Raw genomic sequence first — 19,987 nt, forward strand, 5'->3', positions numbered from 1 at the left:
AATCAGGCCACGCCCCGTCCTGAAGCCTGAGCCCCGCCCACATTAAACCACCCAATCATACTGCCTGAAGCAGACGACCTCTGACCTGAGCAGCTGGTGCAGCAGACCTCTGGAGCCCCCTCCTCTGACCCGCGCTCTGACGACCCATCATGCTCCACGCTGGAGGCGGATCCCGAGGAACGTTGTGGGGGCGGAGTCACGTGACAAACGTAAACAAACGCAACAAAGACCAGAGAAGAAGAACTCTCCATGCTCCCATCTCCACGCTCCTCACAGCCTCGTACGCCGGCGCCGGTCTGCCGGTGCTGCTGGGAGGCCCGTCTCCATGGCGATGTCGTTCTGTCCGATGTAACGTAGCCGTGTCGTCGCTAACTCTTGCATGCAGCTAAGCTAAGCTAAACGTGATACCGTGAAGAAGCCGCCCGGCGGCCACGAACGTTTCTGTTTCCTGGCATGTTGTCGTCGCTCCTGTCAGAGTCTCACCTCAGTGGAACAACAGACTCCTCCTCCTCCTCTTCCTCCTCCTCCTCTTCCTCCTCCTCCTCCTCCTCCTCCTCCTCAGGAGGTTTCTCTTCCTGTTTAGTTGTAAAGATTTTCTTTTGTTAGATTTGAAACCTGCATGTGAGGAGGAAGGTGTTGGTCTGAGGTGAAACATCTGGTGCTCACTGGGGGCTCTCAGATACACTGTTTGCATGCTAGTTACTAACATAACTCCTTATTATGAACATATCTTTTATCGTGTAAAGAGATTTTTTTTTGTTTTAATAATGGGCCAAATATTGGAGTTAATTCAGCTTTAAAAACATTCCAAATGTGTGATGTCAGCAGCGTTGTTGGGTCCGGCGGGGGGCGGCGCTCCGTATCGCCCCGTATCGCCGTGACGACCACAATGACAGTGTTTGTAGATACTTCCTGCTCCTGTGAGATCGTGCTGTTTACTGTAAGTCATTCCAGTGTGGCTGTGGGCGTCTAGAGAGGCTCTTTTATTCATCCTGTCATCAACGAGTCGCCGTCCCTCCGCTAAACGCCGCCCCGGCGTCTCTCCGGGTGTTTCGGTGGCAGAAGGTCCAGTTTTGGTTTTTGAGGGCTCAGATTAGATTAGATTATTTATGAAGCGCTCCCACCTGAGAATCAGCCTTAACTGTCACCTGTAGCCCCGAGCTACAGGCTGGTGCTAACCTGTTTAGCATATAGACACTACCCTTCAGTAGCCAATAGCTTGTCTTGAAATGTGATGTTTGATTTGTACTTAAATTATTTTCTCAACGATTCTGTCGTCTGGTTTCTATCCTGCTAACAATCTGTAGCTAACGACACAGCTAACGATACGGTTCAGTTAAAGTTAACACTAATGTCAACTAGCTCGGCTAACGTTAGCTGACTTCATCTGTTGCAGTAGTTTTATCGCTAATGGTTACCATAGATACCGTCAGACGATGTTAGCCGACTAGAGCTGTCACAGCTAGCATTACCCAATGTCAGCTATCGTAGCTAATGTTGCTAATGTTTTATTCCTTAATGCTATCACAGCTAATGCTAATCACCGTCAGCTGTCGTAGATGATGTCACAGGAGAGGCGGGCCTAAGAAGGGTGTGTGTGTGTGTGTGTGTGTGTGTGTGTGTGTGTGTGAGTGTGTTGGACATAGCTGGTATGACACTTCATTCGTTGGTCTTTAGTTACCCACAATCCCCGGCGTGGGTTTGAGGGTGGCGTGCTTTCCCTTCAGCGCTGGGGTGCTTACAGCTGAGTGGGACGAGGATCAACACCCCCGAGGGAGGTCATGGTTCTCAAACAGAAAGACGCGGTGTGCCCTCCCCGGGGCAGTGGGCAGTCTTTGCCCCAAGTGGGGGAGTTTAATTATTTAAGTTGTTCATGAGGGGGTGTTTGGGTCACCATCGAAAGAAGATCCCGGATTCCTCCCTGGGGAGGTGTTCTGGGCGTGTTCAACCAGGAGGAGACCTTGGGAAAGACCTAGGACACGCTGGGGGGGCTATGTTTCTCAGCTGGTCTGCGAACAAATCGGATCCCCCCAGAGGAGGTGTCTGGGGAGAGGGAAGTAGGGGCATCCGTTAAGATTGTGACCTGACTCCGGTCAACGGTTGAAGATGGACGGATGGATGATGGATGGATGTTGGATGGATGATGGATGGATGGATGATGGATGGATGCTGTAGCGATGACCTCTGGGCCGTACAGGAAGGAAGGAAAACGACAGGAAGTGAAGCCAGAATTCTGTTCTGAGGGAGGTCCAACTTGTTTGCCCCCCTGCTGACTCCCCTGTGGTCTTTGGTGCCTCTTGCCCAGCGGGGGCAGATTGTTTGGGTATAGGAATTTACAACCCAGGTGTAGTGTTGCCCCCTGGGAAATGCGGTTTCCCTTGTTCTCCCATCGTTCTTGCTTTCTGGCCTTTTCAGGCTTCAGATTTGTTGTTGGAGCTGTAGTTTGTGACATCACCACTAGGTGTCACCATGTGCTTCTTACTGGACCTCCGTGTTCGTGTTTAATCCCGACCTCAGATTATGGTCTGTCTGACGTAACAAACGTTTGACTGCCGGTCGATCGTCGTGATTGGCTGCAGCACATTTGTAGAAATCCTGATGTAAAATATAAATTATGAACGAGTTCCAGGAGGCGTCGGTCGACACGCAGGAGTGAACGCAGAGTCTTAACGTGTTTGTGACGGTAAATAGTTGTGTGTTGTGTCATGTTGTAAATCTGCACTACGTCTTTAATGGAAGATTTTATTGTTGGTTCATCTGGGAATGACCTGGGCCTCCGTTCAAACTGGAATGTTGTACATTTAGTGCCTTTTACATTTCATCAGCTAACTGGAACATCTGCAACAAATAGAAAAGATTCATTTATTTTACTTTTATTGTACGTATTTTTTTAAACACAATATCACCTCTGTAACCATTGTTCATATTTTATATAAAAAGTATTCCTGGCCAACAACATGTTTTCATTTTATTTATTACTCTCATTATGCATCCAGTTTTATACAAAAATACTCTCAACTGTACCAACTGATAGTTATTAGCTTAGCTTAGCATTACCAGTTCCTCATCCGTGTGTCTACAGTAAAAAAAAAGTACTAATATAAGCAATGTGAGCAGTTTGTGTACCGTTAAATGCTTCTTCAGCATTAGTAGGTATTGAATGTCACAACTGCCAGAAATAGGTAGATGCAAATGGACCAATCAGAACAGAGTAGTAAAATCATTGGACAATTAAATCTCCAATCAGCACCAGGTTTGTTTTACTGATTTTATTGATTTTCAGGCCCCAATCTCATCAATCTCAAAATTGGTTAAAAGAGGGTCATTCTCATGAAATTAGTGAATCCCCTTGGCGGCCACAATTTGTTATAAAACATGCAGGTTAGTCACTGAACAAAATCCAATAATAGAGCTGATAATGACCTCTACCTGGAACAACAACTGATTTCATGATAAAAATTAATTATATTTATATTTTATTGTGTTTTCTGCCGAAATTCTCATTACCGCAACGCGTCCAGGTCCGTTTGAATGTACTTTGTTATTTTCACAATTTAAAATACAAAGAAGCCGAAAAAAAATTCCTGGATGCTGTAGTAGACGATTTTAAGTGACTGAAAAACAAATCATTAAATATTCATATTTAATAATGTTGAAGACATAGAGGAGACATTAAGTGTCCGTGATCCACATGCTCATCCTCCACAACATATTTGAAGGACTGTCTACACATGTCAAGAGAACATTAAATAACATGTCAAGAGAACATTAAATAAAATTATATTTTGTATAAAGCAACACATGGACCAGTGCTTTCAGGATGGCACCAGGTCAAAAGATCTTTTTGACTCTCGTTAGACGTTAGATTTTCTCCTGCCAGACTGCTTTACACGACAGTTGTGCTTATCATTACCGAAACAGCATTTTTTCTTTATTTAAAAAAATATTGTTATTAAAATTTTTCAATAAAAATATGATATGCCCATTTCTGTGCATGAAGTTAGAATTTACTTAGTGCAATTTCCTCCGGGATTATTAAAGTATCTATCTAGTCATCATGGCTTCTCTGTTGCGAGCTAAAAATGCTAATTTTCCTCATCCTCCACAACACATCTCTCTCCTACCTCAGCACTTGAAGGCCAGTTGCGGTGGAGAGAACTTCTGTTTCGGTAATGAGAAGTTTAGCTATTACAATGCATGTATCATTACCGCAACAGGTGTGCATTTAGCATTATTTTAATGAATAAAAAAAGTAGCTTGTTTTTAAACACATGTGCACGATATACATATTAACTTCTTTAAACTTCTTCAAATCATTTTGAAAATATGTCACTTTTCAATAAAATATGAAAACTATTAGGTTGTAGTCTGTAAAAGGTGTTGCAGTAATGAGAGAAAAAGGTCAAAATCATTTAAAAATATAATTTAAATGTTTTTATTATAGAATAATTTCAAGTAGTTGTGCATGACTGTTAAAAATCAACTTTTAAAATTTTGAAAAATAATTGTCTTTGTTTATGGTATGGATGTTTTCAGTCCGTTGCGGTAATGAGATTTTTAAGGACACGTTTTAGAAAATATGTTCAAAAAGTTCTTAAATTGTTAGAAAATATTTTTAATTAACAATCATACTTAAGACTTTGTTATTGATGCCTTAAAAAGAAATTTGTGATGCAGATATTTTTAAAAACTCCACTCTTGAAATCTTTGAAACCCAGATTTCGTGACAATAACCCAGTTAAACTAAAACATTTTTGTTAGAAGTACTTAATACTCATTATACTGTATACATATAATATTATACTTAATACATATTATTATTAGTACTCCTATTATCAGTACTCGTAGGTACAGGTTCCTATTATTTTCTGAAAGTGCCTGAACATAATTGGACGATTTTACCCTCAAAGATCGTCAGAGAAAAGTTCTTCCCTTGAGTTTGAAGAGACTGAAAAGTGTCGAAGCTTTGAAAATAAAAAATCCGGTCAGTAACAAACCAAACACGACCGAAAAAGATGCTTTTGATTTTTAACCAAACGTATTTTCGACGTGAGGAAACGTCATGTTCAGTCCTGACCAGCAGGGGGCGCAGCTCTTCACTGAACGACAGTGTTCAACGTAAAATCGTGTTGGAGGACCGCAGAAGAAGAAAAGTGCCGTTTCCACTTCCGGATTCAGCTCCGTGGAGATAAACAATCCAGCCGCGATGACTTTGAGGCGCATGTTGAACGTTTCTGTTGGTTTAAATCATTTTATTTGTTCTTCTTGATCACGTGGAGCAACTTTAAACCTCCGGTCTGACAGGAAGCGGAAGTGCACCAGAAGCCAGCGGGTAACCCTCACCGGTAACGGTCTTTGGTGTCACGTGTTCGGCTGCTGGACTTCAGGCGCGTGACATGAAACTAAATTTAATCATATATTTGATGTTTTAAACACGTGGTTTCTGTGACGGAACACGTGACCGACAGGTAGAAGCGGGTCCAGGTGTTTCCGGGTGTTCATTCGTCTCCAGGATGCTTCTCACCCGCGCGCGCCCGTGGATTCCGCGCGCGCTCCCGGTGCACCGGGGCTCTGGTCACGCGACCCTCGGCTCGGCGCCCCGCCCCCGGGAGCCGAGCGGCCCCGGCCCGGTGTTCCAGTACGTCGGCCGGCACCGGAGGCCCGGACACAAGGTGTTCGTCTGGGGCTTCAGCTTCACCGGGGCGCTGGGGATCCCCAGCTTCGTGGTTCCGGACAGCGGCCGGAAGAAGCCCCGGAAGTACCAGCTGACCCCGTACCGGCTGGAGACGGCAGAGCACGTGAGGCAGCGCCGACCGGAGCCGGATGACGTCATTCAGTCCGATCCTGATCACTTCCGGTCCTCTTCCTCAGATCTCCGCGGCCGCCTGCGGTTACGGCTTCACGCTCCTGGCCACGCCCACCAGTGACGTCACTAAGCTGTGGGGGATGGGCCTGAACCGGGACTCCCAGCTGGGCTTCCAGAGGTCACAGCGCGACCGCAGTAAGACCACCGGACCGCCGCCACGCCCCCACCCGGATCTATTACCCCCCCCCCCTCACCTTGACTCCTCCCCCCAGGTCAGAGCTACGACTACGTGTTGGAACCCTCCCCGGTGGCGCTGCCCCTGGTGGATCCCCTGCAGACCCGGGTGGTGCAGGTGTCCTGTGGCCGCGCCCACTCTCTGATCCTGACCGACCGGGAGGGGGGTAAGACACGCCCTACGCCCCACCCCCCCCTGTCCGGTGGGTTCTGACCCGGTTCTGGTCTGTTCTCAGTGTTCAGCATGGGCAACAACGCGTACGGCCAGTGTGGGCGGAGCATCGTGGAGGGCGAGGTCTACAGGTGAGGGAACAGCCCCCCCTCCCCCCAAGGTCAGGACTGGGATCACTGGTTGTGATTGGCTGATGAATCCGTGGTTCTCTTTCCAAACAGCGGAAGTCACATGATCCACCAGGTGGGGGGCTTCGACGGGCGGGTCGTCCAGGTGAGCCCCTCCCCCACCTGAGGGGGCGGAGTTAAGATCTAATGGAGCTGTCAGTTCTGATGACTCACAGGTGTGTGTGTGTGTGTGTGTGTGTGTGTGTGTGTGTGTGTGTGTGTGTGTGTGAGCACAGGTGTCCTGTGGACAGGACCACAGCCTCTTCCTCACGGAGGCGGGGTCAGTGTTCTCCTGTGGATGGGGGGCCGACGGACAGACAGGTGAATTTATTTCCTAATCTGGATTATTCTAACCTTTATTTAATCTGGATTATTCTAACCTTTGCTGACGCTGTCCCTCCTCCAGGTGTGGGTCACCATGACGTCAGCGCCAGCCCGGTGCAGGTGGGGGGGGACCTGCGGGGGGTGAAGGTGCAGCAGATCAGCACCTATGGGGACCTGAGCCTGGGCGTGTCCACAGAGGGGCAGGTGTACGGGTGGGGCAACTCCGAGTACCGGCAGCTGGCATCGGTCACCGAGGCAACACAGGTGAGACGGGAGACAGGTGAGCAGCAGACAGGTGAGTCTGACCTTCATCCCTGTTGTCTCTCCTCCCGTCCTCAGATCAACTCCCCCCGGCGCCTTCCTCTGATTGGCTGTGGGAAGGTGGTCCAGGCGGCGTGCGGCGGGACCCAGGTGGCCGTTCTGAACGGTCAGTAAGAACCGGAACCGGTTCTGACCGGTCCACCTGAGCTGGTGATGATGATGGTGATGATGATGGTGGTGTGTCGCCGTCTGATCCAGATGAAGGGGAGGTCTTTGTTTGGGGCTATGGAATTCTGGGTAAAGGCCCCGCCCTGTCGGAGTCGTCCACCCCGGAGCGGATCCCCCCCAGCCTGTTCGGCCGCTCCGACTTCAACCCGTCCGTCGCCGTCCGCTCCGTCCGGTGTGGCCTCCACCACTTCGCCGCCGTCACAGGTGAGCGTCTAGAGCCAGGAGCCAATCAGAGCTCCTGATTCAGCTCACCAATCACAAACCTGCTCTGCCTGTGATGCTGCTGATGGCCACCAGGGGGCGCTGCTGATCGCTGCTTGATTCTTTCAGATCAGGGCGAACTCTTTGTCTGGGGCAAGAACGTCAGAGGCTGTCTGGGCATCGGGAGGAGAGACGACCAGTTCTTCCCGTGGCGAGTAAGACCAACAATAATCAATAATTATTGGAATAATGATCAAAATGTTATCGGAGTTCAAAATAATCACGAATATTACAGTTAAAAATGTGAACTCTGTTCAGTCAGCGATGGTCTCCATCATCACTGATTCAGGTATTCTGAGGGGTAAATTATTACTTTGCCCCCCCCCCATCTGGGGTAGTTCACAATAACGTTACAAGTTTTGTTACCTGGACTTCATTTGTTCTGTGTTGTTTTAATGTCCTGTAAATGTTTCTGGTCCGTCTGAGGGAAAAGAACTTTAGGATTTAGAGTAGTAATGAGATTACTTTAGGATTTAGAGTAGTAATGAGATTACTTTAGGATTTAGAGTAGTAATGTGATTACTTTAGGATTTAGAGTAGTAATGAGATTACTTTAGGATTTAGAGTAGTAATGAGATTACTTTAGGATTAAGAGTAGTAATGTGATTACTTTAGGATTTAGAGTAGTAATGTGATTACTTTAGGATTTGGAGTAGTAATGAGATTACTTTAGGATTTGAAGTAATAATGAGATTACTTTAGGATTTGGAGTAGTAATGAGATTACTTTAGTAATTTGGTTGGTGTTATGCTAGGTTCAGGGGGTTAGGGTTAGGTTTCAAGGTAAGGTTAGGGTTTGGGGTAGGGTTACGGTTTAGAGTTAGGTTAGGGGATAGGGTTAGGGGAAGTTTTTAGGGTAGTATTAGGGTTGGGGGGGTTAGGTTTAGGGTTATGGGTAGGGTTAGGTTAGGGTTAAGGTTATGGTTGGTGTCATGGTAGGTTTAAGGGTTAGGGTTAGGTTTCAGGGTTATGGGTAGGGTTAGGTTAGGGTTAGGAGTAGGGTTAGCGTTAGGGTTAGAGTTATGGTTAAGTTAAGGTTAGGTTTAGGGTTTGGGGTAGGGTTACGGTTTAGAATTAGGGCAGGGTTAGGAGATAGGGTTAGGGGAAGGTTTGTTGGGTTAGGTAAGGGATTAGGGTTAGGTTTGGGTTAGCGTTAGGTTAGGGTTAGGGTTAAGTTAGGGGTAGGATGAGGGTTTAGGGTTAGGGGGTTAGGGGTAGGATTAGCGTTAGGGTAAGGTTAGGGTTAAATTAGGGTCAGGGTTTAGGGTTAGTGTTATGGTAGGGTTAGGGGTTTAGGTTAGGGGTAGGGTTAGCCTTAGGTTAGGGGTTAGGGTTAGCATTAGGGTAAAGTTGGTTAGGGATTAGGGTTAGTAATGAGATTACTTTAGGATTTAGAGTAGTAATCAGATTACTCTAGTATTTAGAGTAGTAATCAGATTACTCTAGTATTTAGAGTAGTAATCAGATTACTCTAGTGTTGAGTAGTAATCAGATTACTCTAGTGTTGAGTAGTAATCAGATTACTCTAGTGTTTAGAGTAGTAATCAGAGCACTCTAGTATTTAGAGCAGTAATCAGATTACTCTAGTATTTAGAGCAGTAATCAGATTACTCTAGTATTTAGAGCAGTAATCAGATTACTCTAGTATTTAGAGCAGTAATCAGATTACTCTAGTATTTAGAGCAGTAATCAGATTACTCTAGTATTTAGAGCAGTAATCAGATTACTCTAGTATTTAGAGCAGTAATCAGATTACTCTAGTATTTAGAGCAGTAATCAGATTACTCTAGTATTTAGAGTAGTAATCAGATTACTCTAGTATTTAGAGTAGTAATCAGATTACTCTAGTATTTAGAGTAGTAATCAGATTACTCTAGTGTTGAGTAGTAATCAGATTACTCTAGTGTTGAGAGTAGTAATCAGATTACTCTAGTGTTTAGAGTAGTAATCAGAGCACTCTAGTATTTAGAGCAGTAATCAGATTACTCTAGTATTTAGAGCAGTAATCAGATTACTCTAGTGTTTAGAGCAGTAATCAGATTACTCTAGTGTTTAGAGCAGTAATCAGATTACTCTAGTGTTTAGAGCAGTAATCGGATTACTCTAGTGTTTAGAGCAGTAATCGGATTACTCTAGTGTTTAGAGCAGTAATCAGATTACTCTAGTGTTTAGAGCAGTAATCAGATTACTCTAGTGTTTAGAGCAGTAATCAGATTACTCTAGTGTTTAGAGCAGTAATCAGATTACTCTAGTGTTTAGAGCAGTAATCAGATTACTCTAGTGTTTAGAGCAGTAATCAGATTACTCTAGTGTTTAGAGCAGTAATCAGATTACTCTAGTGTTTAGAGCAGTAATCAGATTACTCTAGTGTTGAGTAGTAATCAGATTACTCTAGTGTTGAGTAGTAATCAGATTACTCTAGTGTTGAGTAGTAATCAGAGCACTCTAGTGTTTAGAGTAGTAATCAGAGCACTCTAGTGTTGAGTAGTAATCAGATTACTCTAGTGTTTAGAGCAGTAATCAGATTACTCTAGTGTTTAGAGCAGTAATCAGATTACTCTAGTATTTAGAGCAGTAATCAGATTACTCTAGTATTTAGAGCAGTAATCAGATTACTCTAGTATTTAGAGCAGTAATCAGATTACTCTAGTATTTAGAGCAGTAATCAGATTACTCTAGTATTTAGAGCAGTAATCAGATTACTCTAGTATTTAGAGCAGTAATCAGATTACTCTAGTATTTAGAGCAGTAATCAGATTACTCTAGTATTTAGAGCAGTAATCAGATTACTCTAGTATTTAGAGCAGTAATCAGATTACTCTAGTATTTAGAGCAGTAATCAGATTACTCTAGTGTTGAGTAGTAATCAGATTACTCTAGTCTTTTGAGTAGTAATCAGATTACTCTAGTGTTGAGTAGTAATCAGATTACTCTAGTGTTGAGTAGTAATCAGATTACTCTAGTGTTGAGTAGTAATCAGATTACTCTAGTGTTTAGAGTAGTAATCAGATTACTCTAGTGTTTAGAGTAGTAATCAGAGCACTGTAGTATTTAGAGCAGTAATCAGAGCACTGTAGTATTTAGAGCAGTAATCAGATTACTGTAGTATTTAGAGCAGTAATCAGATTACTCTAGTATTTAGAGTAGTAATCAGATTACTCTAGTATTTAGAGCAGTAATCAGATTACTCTAGTGTTTAGAGCAGTAATCAGATTATTCTAGTGTTTAGAGCAGTAATCAGATTATTCTAGTGTTTAGAGCAGTAATCAGATTACTCTAGTGTTTAGAGCAGTAATCAGATTACTCTAGTGTTTAGAGCAGTAATCAGATTACTTTAGTGTTGAGCAGTAATCAGATTACTCTAGTGTTGAGCAGTAATCAGATTACTCTAGTGTTGAGCAGTAATCAGATTACTCTAGTGTTGAGTAGTATTCAGATTACTCTAGTGTTTAGAGTAGTAATCAGATTACTCTAGTATTTAGAGCAGTAATCAGATTACTTTAGTGTTGAGCAGTAATCAGATTACTCTAGTGTTGAGTAGTATTCAGATTACTCTAGTGTTTAGAGTAGTAATCAGATTACTCTAGTGTTTAGAGCAGTAATCAGATTACTTTAGTGTTGAGCAGTAATCAGATTACTCTAGTGTTGAGCAGTAATCAGATTACTCTAGTGTTGAGCAGTAATCAGATTACTCTAGTGTTGAGTAGTATTCAGATTACTCTAGTGTTTAGAGTAGTAATCAGATTACTCTAGTATTTGGAGCAGTAATCAGATTACTCTAGTATTTAGAGCAGTAATGAGATGTAAATGACCTCAGAGATTAGAGATTGAACAATTCAGCTGCAAAACACTTCTAGGAACCAGTTGTGTTTGCAAGTTGAGGATTATTCTTCTCGACGTACAAACTTAAACTGGTCAAATTTTTCTAAAACTATGATCTGAAGTCGTGTGAATCATAAATGTTCAGATCCGACGTTGTTCTAAATAAATGTGATTATTTTCTAGTTGCATTCTTTTCCTTTTTTGTTCTAGTAAAAGTGTTATTTTTCTGTTACAACTTAAAATACCAAGAATAAACTTTGTTCACGTACAATTAAGGTTTATACTGACTTTTTAGGATTTTATTAGTGTAAAATCACAATTTGTTCCAATTGTTCCCATAAAATTACATTATTTGATTAAAGTCGACGTTTCTCCTGTAGGATAACTGAAGTATTGTCATGTTTAGACTTTAATTCTTCAAACTGGTGTCCCCCCACCAGGTGACGGTTCCGGGTCATGTGCTGGACGTGGCGTGTGGTGTCGACCACATGGTGGCGCTGGTCAAGTCTCTGGTGTGAGCTCCTGACGCCGCTGCTGTCCAGCGACAGTAAACGATGACACGAGCGCCAAGAGAACCGACGGATCCAAGAGAACCGACGCATCGTCTCTGGGTTCTCCATCCTGCTGGAAAACCAGAGCTGGAACTTTTAAACACAGAGAAACGTCCTCCTGTCGCAGTCGCAGGGTCTCCGGTCGAGAGACGAACGTTTGAAAGAAGATCAGATGAGCGGTGGCGTCGATGTGTTTCTACGGGGTTTTCTTGACTTACTGCATGAATGAAACTATGAGAAAATAAAGGAAACCCTACAGAAAGAGCAACAACAGCACTGGAAATTAAATCTGGCCTATCTGCCCCCCTCTCTTGCCCTGTCTCTTTCCCCAGTAGATTTCTTTTCCACCCGACCGGTCAAGGCTTCTGGTAAAGTACTTTGAAATGTCTGATGATGTGATCAAGTGCTGTATAAATAAAGGTCATTTGATATCTGAGTTCATTCCCTGATATCTCTGGTATCTCATCTATATTTGTTTAAGACACCTTCCTCTTTAATTACAATACATTCAATTTACTTTCCGTTACCTTTCTATTCTCATATTTATGGGTAATATTTACTCCATTTTTCTTTTTTACCTTATATTCTTTTACTTCCGGTATATTAATAGTATTAATAAATAAAATAACATCACAATATTTTTGTTGTATCTTAGGGACGTTATCCTAAAAAACAGAATTCACTCTTTCCTAAACCTTAACCCCAACACCTGAAATTTAGTTTAACCCAACCCTAACCCTACCATAATCCCAACCCTAATCCTGCCCTAACCGTAAACCCTAACCAACCCTAATCTCCGAATGCTAAAGTAATGTCATTACTACTCCAAATACTAAAGTAATCTCATTACTACTCTAAATCCTAAAGTAATCTCATTACTCTAAATTCTAAAGTAATCTCATTACTACTCTAAATCCTAAAGTAATCTCATTACTACTCTAAATCCTAAAGTAATCTCATTACTCTAAATTCTAAAGTAATCTCATTACTACTCTAAATCCTAAAGTAATCTCATTACTACTCTAAATCCTAAAGTAATCTCATTACTACTCTAAATCCTAAAGTAATCTCATTACTACTCTAAATCCTAAAGTAATCTCATTACTACTCTAAATCCTAAAGTAATCTCATTACTTCTTCAAATACTAAAGTAATCTCATTACTACTCCAAATACTAAAGTAATCTCATTACTACTATCTAAATCCTAAAGTAATCTCATTACTACTCTAAATCCTAAAGTAATCTCATTACTACTCTAAATCCTAAAGTAATCTCATTACTACTCTAAATCCTAAAGTAATCTCATTACTTCTTCAAATACTAAAGTAATCTCATTACTACTCCAAATACTAAAGTAATCTCATTACTACTATCTAAATCCTAAAGTAATCTCATTACTTCTTCAAATACTAAAGTAATCTCATTACTACTCCAAATACTAAAGTAATCTCATTACTAACCCTATCCCGAACACTAACCTAACCCGTAACCCTTAACCTAACCCTAACCCCTAACCTGACCATAACAATAACCCTAAACCCTAACCCTAATTTAACCCTAACCTTACCCTACACTAATCCTACCCCTAACCCCTAACCCTAAACCTACCCCTAACTTAACCCTAACCCTAACCTAACGCTAACCCAAACCTAACCCTAATCCCTTACCTAACCCAACAAACCTTCCCCTAACCCTGCCCTAATTCTAAACCATAACCCTACCCCAAACCCTAAACCTAACCCTAACCGTAAACCCTAACCAACCCTAATCTCCGAATGCTAAAGTAATGTCATTACTACTCCAAATACTAAAGTAATCTCATTACTACTCTAAATTCTAAAGTAATCTCATTACTACTCTAAATCCTAAAGTAATCTCATTACTACTCTAAATCCTAAAGTAATCTCATTACTACTCTAAATCCTAAAGTAATCTCATAACTATAAATCCTAAAGTAATCTCATTACTACTCTAAATCCTAAAGTAATCTCATTACTACTCTAAATCCTAAAGTAATCTCATTACTACTCTAAATCCTAAAGTAATCTCATTACTACTCTAAATGCTAAAGTAATCTCATTACTACTCCAAATACTAAAGTAATCTCATTACTACTCCAAATCCTAAAGTAATCTCATTACTACTCCAGTAATCTCATTACTACTCTAAATCCTAAAGTAATCTCATTACTACTCTAAATCCTAAAGTAATCTCATTACTACTCTAAATGCTAAAGTAATCTCATTACTACTCCAAATCCTAAAGTAATCTCATCATTACTCTAAGTGCTAAAGTAATCTCATTACTACTCTAAATGCTAAAGTAATCTCATTACTACTCCAAATGCTAAAGTAATCTCATTACTACTCTAAATCCTAAAGTAATCTCATTACTCTAAATTCTAAAGTAATCTCATTACTACTCTAAATCCTAAAGTAATCTCATTACTACTCTAAATCCTAAAGTAATCTCATTACTACTCTAAATCCTAAAGTAATCTCATTACTACTCTAAATCCTAAAGTAATCACATTACTACTCTAAATCCTTAAAGTAATCTCATTACTACTCCAAATACTAAAGTAATCTCATTACTACTCTAAATCCTAAAGTAATCTCATTACTACTCTAAATCCTAAAGTAATCTCATTACTACTCTAAATCCTAAAGTAATCTCATTACTACTCTAAATCCTAAAGTAATCTCATTACTTCTTCAAATACTAAAGTAATCTCATTACTACTCCAAATACTAAAGTAATCTCATTACTACTATCTAAATCCTAAAGTAATCTCATTACTTCTTCAAATACTAAAGTAATCTCATTACAACTCCAAATACTAAAGTAATCTCATTACTAACCCTATCCCGAACACTAACCTAACCCGTAACCCTTAACCTAACCCTAACCTAAACCCCTAACCTGACCATAACAATAACCCTAAACCCTAACCCTAATTTAACCCTAACCTTACCCTACACTAATCCTACCCCTAACCCCTAACCCTAAACCTACCCCTAACTTAACCCTAACCCTAACCTAACGCTAACCCAAACCTAACCCTAATCCCTTGCCCTAATTCTAAACCATAACCCTACCCCAAACCCTAAACCTAACCCTAACCTTAACTGCACTTAACCATAACCCTACCCCTAACCTAACCCTAACCTAAAGCTAACCCTACTCCTAACTCATAACCCTGAAACCTAACCCTAACCCCTTAAACCTACCAGGACACCAACCATAACCTTAACCCTAACCTAACCCTACCCATAACCCTAAACCTAACCCCCCCAACCCTAATACTACCCTAAAAACTTCCCCTAACCCTATCCCCTAACCTAACTCTAAACCGTAACCCTACCCCAAACCCTAACCTTACCTTGAAACCTAACCCTAACCCTAACTTAATGCTACCCCTAACCCTAACTTTACCCTGAAACCTAACCCTAACCCCCTGAACCTAGCATAACACCAACCAAATTACTAAAGTAATCTCATTACTACTCCAAATACTAAAGTAATCTCATTACTACTCTAAATCCTAAAGTAATCTCATTACTACTCTAAATCCTAAAGTAATCTCATTACTACTCTAAATCCTAAAGTAATCTCATTACTACTCTAAATGCTAAAGTAATCTCATTACTACTCCAAATACTAAAGTAATCTCATTACTACTCCAAATCCTAAAGTAATCTCATTACTACTCCAGTAATCTCATTACTACTCTAAATCCTAAAGTAATCTCATTACTACTCTAAATCCTAAAGTAATCTCATTACTACTCTAAATCCTAAAGTAATCTCATTACTACTCTAAATGCTAAAGTAATCTCATTACTACTCCAAATCCTAAAGTAATCTCATTACTACTCCAAATCCTAAAGTAATCTCATTACTACTCCAAATCCTAAAGTAATCTCATTACTACTCCAAATCCTAAAGTAATCTCATTACTACTCCAAATCCTTAAAGTAATCTCATTACTACTCCAAATCCTTAAAGTAATCTCATTACTACTCCAAATACTAAAGTAATCTCATTACTACTCCAAATACTAAAGTAATCTCATTACTACTCTAAATGCTAAAGTAATCTCATTACTACTCTAAATCCTAAAGTAATCTCATTACTCTAAATTCTAAAGTAATCTCATTACTACTCTAAATCCTAAAGTAATCTCATTACTACTCTAAATCCTAAAGTAATCTCATTACTACTCCAAATACTAAAGTAATCTCATTACTACTCTAAATCCTAAAGTAATCTCATCACTACTCTAAATCCTAAAGTAATCTCATTACTACTCTAAATCCTAAAGTAATCTCATCATTACTCTAAGTGCTAAAGTAATCTCATTACTACTCTAAATGCTAAAGTAATCTCATTACTACTCCAAATGCTAAAGTAATCTCATTACTACTCTAAATCCTAAAGTAATCTCATTACTCTAAATTCTAAAGTAATCTCATTACTACTCTAAATCCTAAAGTAATCTCATTACTACTCTAAATCCTAAAGTAATCTCATTACTACTCTAAATCCTAAAGTAATCTCATTACTACTCTAAATCCTTAAAGTAATCTCATTACTACTCCAAATACTAAAGTAATCTCATTACTACTCTAAATCCTAAAGTAATCTCATTACTACTCTAAATCCTAAAGTAATCTCATTACTACTCTAAATCCTAAAGTAATCTCATTACTTCTTCAAATACTAAAGTAATCTCATTACTACTCCAAATACTAAAGTAATCTCATTACTACTATCTAAATCCTAAAGTAATCTCATTACTTCTTCAAATACTAAAGTAATCTCATTACTACTCCAAATACTAAAGTAATCTCATTACTAACCCTATCCCGAACACTAACCTAACCCGTAACCCTTAACCTAACCCAAACCTAAACCCCTAACCTGACCATAACAATAACCCTAAACCCTAACCCTAATTTAACCCTAACCTTACCCTACACTAATCCTACCCCTAACCCCTAACCCTAAACCTACCCCTAACTTAACCCTAACCCTAACCTAACGCTAACCCAAACCTAAGCCTAATCCCTTGCCCTAATTCTAAACCATAACCCTACCCCAAACCCTAAACCTAACCCTAACCTTAACTGCACTTAACCATAACCCTACCCCTAACCTAACCCTAACCTAAAGCTAACCCTACTCCTAACTCATAACCCTGAAACCTAACCCTAACCCCTTAAACCTACCAGGACACCAACCATAACCTTAACCCTAACCTAACCCTACCCATAACCCTAAACCTAACCCCCCCAACCCTAATACTACCCTAAAAACTTCCCCTAACCCTATCCCCTAACCTAACTCTAAACCGTAACCCTACCCCAAACCCTAACCTTACCTTGAAACCTAACCCTAACCCTAACTTAATGCTACCCCTAACCCTAACTTTACCCTGAAACCTAACCCTAACCCCCTGAACCTAGCATAACACCAACCAAATTACTAAAGTAATCTCATTACTACTCCAAATACTAAAGTAATCTCATTACTACTCCAAATACTAAAGTAATCTCATTACTACTCCAAATACTAAAGTAATCTCATTACTACTCCAAATGCTAAAGTAATCTCATTACTACTCGAAATACTAAAGTGATCTCATTACTACTCGAAATACTAAAGTGATCTCATTACTACTCCAAATCCTAAAGTAATCTCATTACTACTCCAAATACTAAAGTAATCTCATTACTACTCTAAATGCTAAAGTAATCTCATTACTACTCCAAATGCTAAAGTAATCTCATTACTACTCCAAATGCTAAAGTAATCTCATTACTACTCCAAATGCTAAAGTAATCTCATTACTACTCCAAATGCTAAAGTAATCTCATTACTACTCCAAATACTAAAGTAGTCTCATTACTACTCCAAATACTAAAGTAATCTCATTACTACTCCAAATACTAAAGTAATCTCATTACTAACCCTATCCCGAACACTAACCTAACCCGTAACCCTTAACCTAACCCTAACCTAAACCCCTAACCTGACCATAACAATAACCCTAAACCCTAACCCTAATTTAACCCTAACCTTACCCTACACTAATCCTACCCCTAACCCCCTAACCCTAAACCTACCCCTAACTTAACCCTAACCCTAACCTAACGCTAACCCAAACCTAACCCTAATCCCTTACCTAACCCAACAAACCTTCCCCTAACCCTGCCCTAATTCTAAACCATAACCCTACCCCAAACCCTAAACCTAACCCTAACCTTAACTGCACTTAACCATAACCCTACCCCTAACCTAACCCTAACCTAAAGCTAACCCTACTCCTAACCCATAACCCTGAAACCTAACCCTAACCCCTTAAACCTACCATGACACCAACCATAACCTTAACCCTAACCTAACCCTACCCATAACCCTAAACCTAACCCCCCCAACCCTAATACTACCCTAAAAACTTCCCCTAACCCTATCCCCTAACCTTACCTTGAAACCTAACCCTAACCCTAACTTAATGCTACCCCTAACCCTAACTTTACCCTGAAACCTAACCCTAACCCCCTGAACCTAGCATAACACCAACCAAATTACTAAAGTAATCTCATTACTACTCCAAATGCTAAAGTAATCTCATTACTACTCCAAATGCTAAAGTAATCTCATTACTACTCCAAATACTAAAGTAATCTCATTACTACTCCAAATACTAAAGTAATCTCATTACTACTCCAAATACTAAAGTAATCTCATTACTACTCTAAATGCTAAGGTAATCTCATTACTACTCCAAATACTAAAGTAATCTCATTACTACTCCAAATACTAAAGTAATCTCATTACTACTCCAAATGCTAAAGTAATCTCATTACTACTCCAAATACTAAAGTAATCTCATTACTACTCCAAATCCTAAAGTAATCTCATTACTACTCCAAATACTAAAGTAATCTCATTACTACTCCAAATCCTAAAGTAATCTCATTACTACTCCAAATACTAAAGTAATCTCATTACTACTCCAAATGCTAAAGTAATCTCATTACTACTCCAAATGCTAAAGTAATCTCATTACTACTCCAAATACTAAAGTAATCTCATTACTACTCCAAATACTAAAATAATCTCATTACTACTCCAAATACTAAAGTAATCTCATTACTACTCCAAATACTAAAATAATCTCATTACTACTCCAAATACTAAAATAATCTCATTACTACTCCAAATACTAAAATAATCTCATTACTACTCCAAATACTAAAATAATCTCATTACTACTCCAAATACTAAAATAATCTCATTACTACTCCAAATACTAAAATAATCTCATTACTAACCCTAATCAATCAAACAATCAAGTTTTATTTATATATCTCTTAATCATGACAGCAGACATGTCAAAGCGCTTTAACAGACAGAAACCCAACTGAACCCTCCAGAGCATCAGAGACAGTGGAGGGAAAAACTCCCTCGATGAGGAAGAAACTCCGGGCAGGACCCAGACTCTTTTGGGGGCCATCCGCCTCGACCGGTTGGGTGGAAAACAAATCAAAGGAAGATAAGAACAGGGTCAGAGAGAGAGAGTGGTAGATAGTCCAGATAGAGACAGTATCAATATGGTAATCCCTAACCTAACTTTACCCTAACCAGAACCCTAACCTAACCCTAACCCCCCCAACCCTAACCTTACCCCTTCCCCTAATTCTATCCCCTAAACCTAACGCTAACCTAACCCCTAACCCTAATCCCTAACTTAACTTTACCCTAATACTAATCCTACCCCTAAACCTAACCCCAACCTAAAGCTAACCCTACTCCTTACCCTAACCTAACCCTGAAACGTAATCCTAACCCCCTAAACCTACCATAACACCAACCATAACCCTAAACCCTAGCCTAACCCTAACCCTACCCCTAACCTAACGCTAACACTACCCCTAACCCCTAACCCTAAACCCTAACTTAACCCTAACCTTACCCTAACGCTAATCCTACCCCTAACCCTAAACCCTAATCCTACCCCTAACCCTAACCTAACGCTAACCCAAACCTAACCGTAATCCCTTACCTAACCCAACAAACCTTCCCCTAACCCTGCCGTAATTCTAAACCGTAACCCTACCCCTAACCCTAACCCTAACCTTTAACGTAACGCTAAC

At 40.4% G+C, this 19,987-nt stretch overlaps 1 protein-coding gene across 4 annotated transcripts; it reads left to right on the forward strand.

Moving 5' to 3' along the window:
- The first annotated feature begins 5,068 nt into the window (after nt 1-5,068).
- On the forward strand, nt 5,069-12,261 carry rcc1l (RCC1 like). 4 transcript variants are annotated; one of them, XM_068331241.1, is made up of 11 exons: nt 5,069-5,345; nt 5,469-5,798; nt 5,872-6,001; nt 6,079-6,207; nt 6,277-6,343; nt 6,434-6,485; nt 6,616-6,700; nt 6,786-7,130; nt 7,223-7,396; nt 7,523-7,608; nt 11,715-12,261. In XM_068331241.1, exons 2-11 carry the CDS (start codon nt 5,514-5,516, stop codon nt 11,790-11,792), a joined length of 1,431 nt encoding a protein of 476 aa, XP_068187342.1. In that variant the 5' UTR covers nt 5,069-5,345; nt 5,469-5,513; the 3' UTR covers nt 11,793-12,261. The 4 variants fall into 4 exon arrangements, with proteins under 4 accessions (XP_068187342.1, XP_068187343.1, XP_068187341.1 ...); XM_068331242.1 differs by having other exon boundaries at nt 5,069-5,332; XM_068331243.1 differs by having other exon boundaries at nt 5,072-5,798; nt 6,786-6,967; nt 7,043-7,130.
- The last annotated feature ends 7,726 nt before the right edge of the window (nt 12,262-19,987 follow it).

The sequence above is a fragment of the Antennarius striatus genome, chromosome 13 (genome assembly GCF_040054535.1).
Source record: "Antennarius striatus isolate MH-2024 chromosome 13, ASM4005453v1, whole genome shotgun sequence".
NCBI lineage: Eukaryota > Metazoa > Chordata > Actinopteri > Lophiiformes > Antennariidae > Antennarius > Antennarius striatus.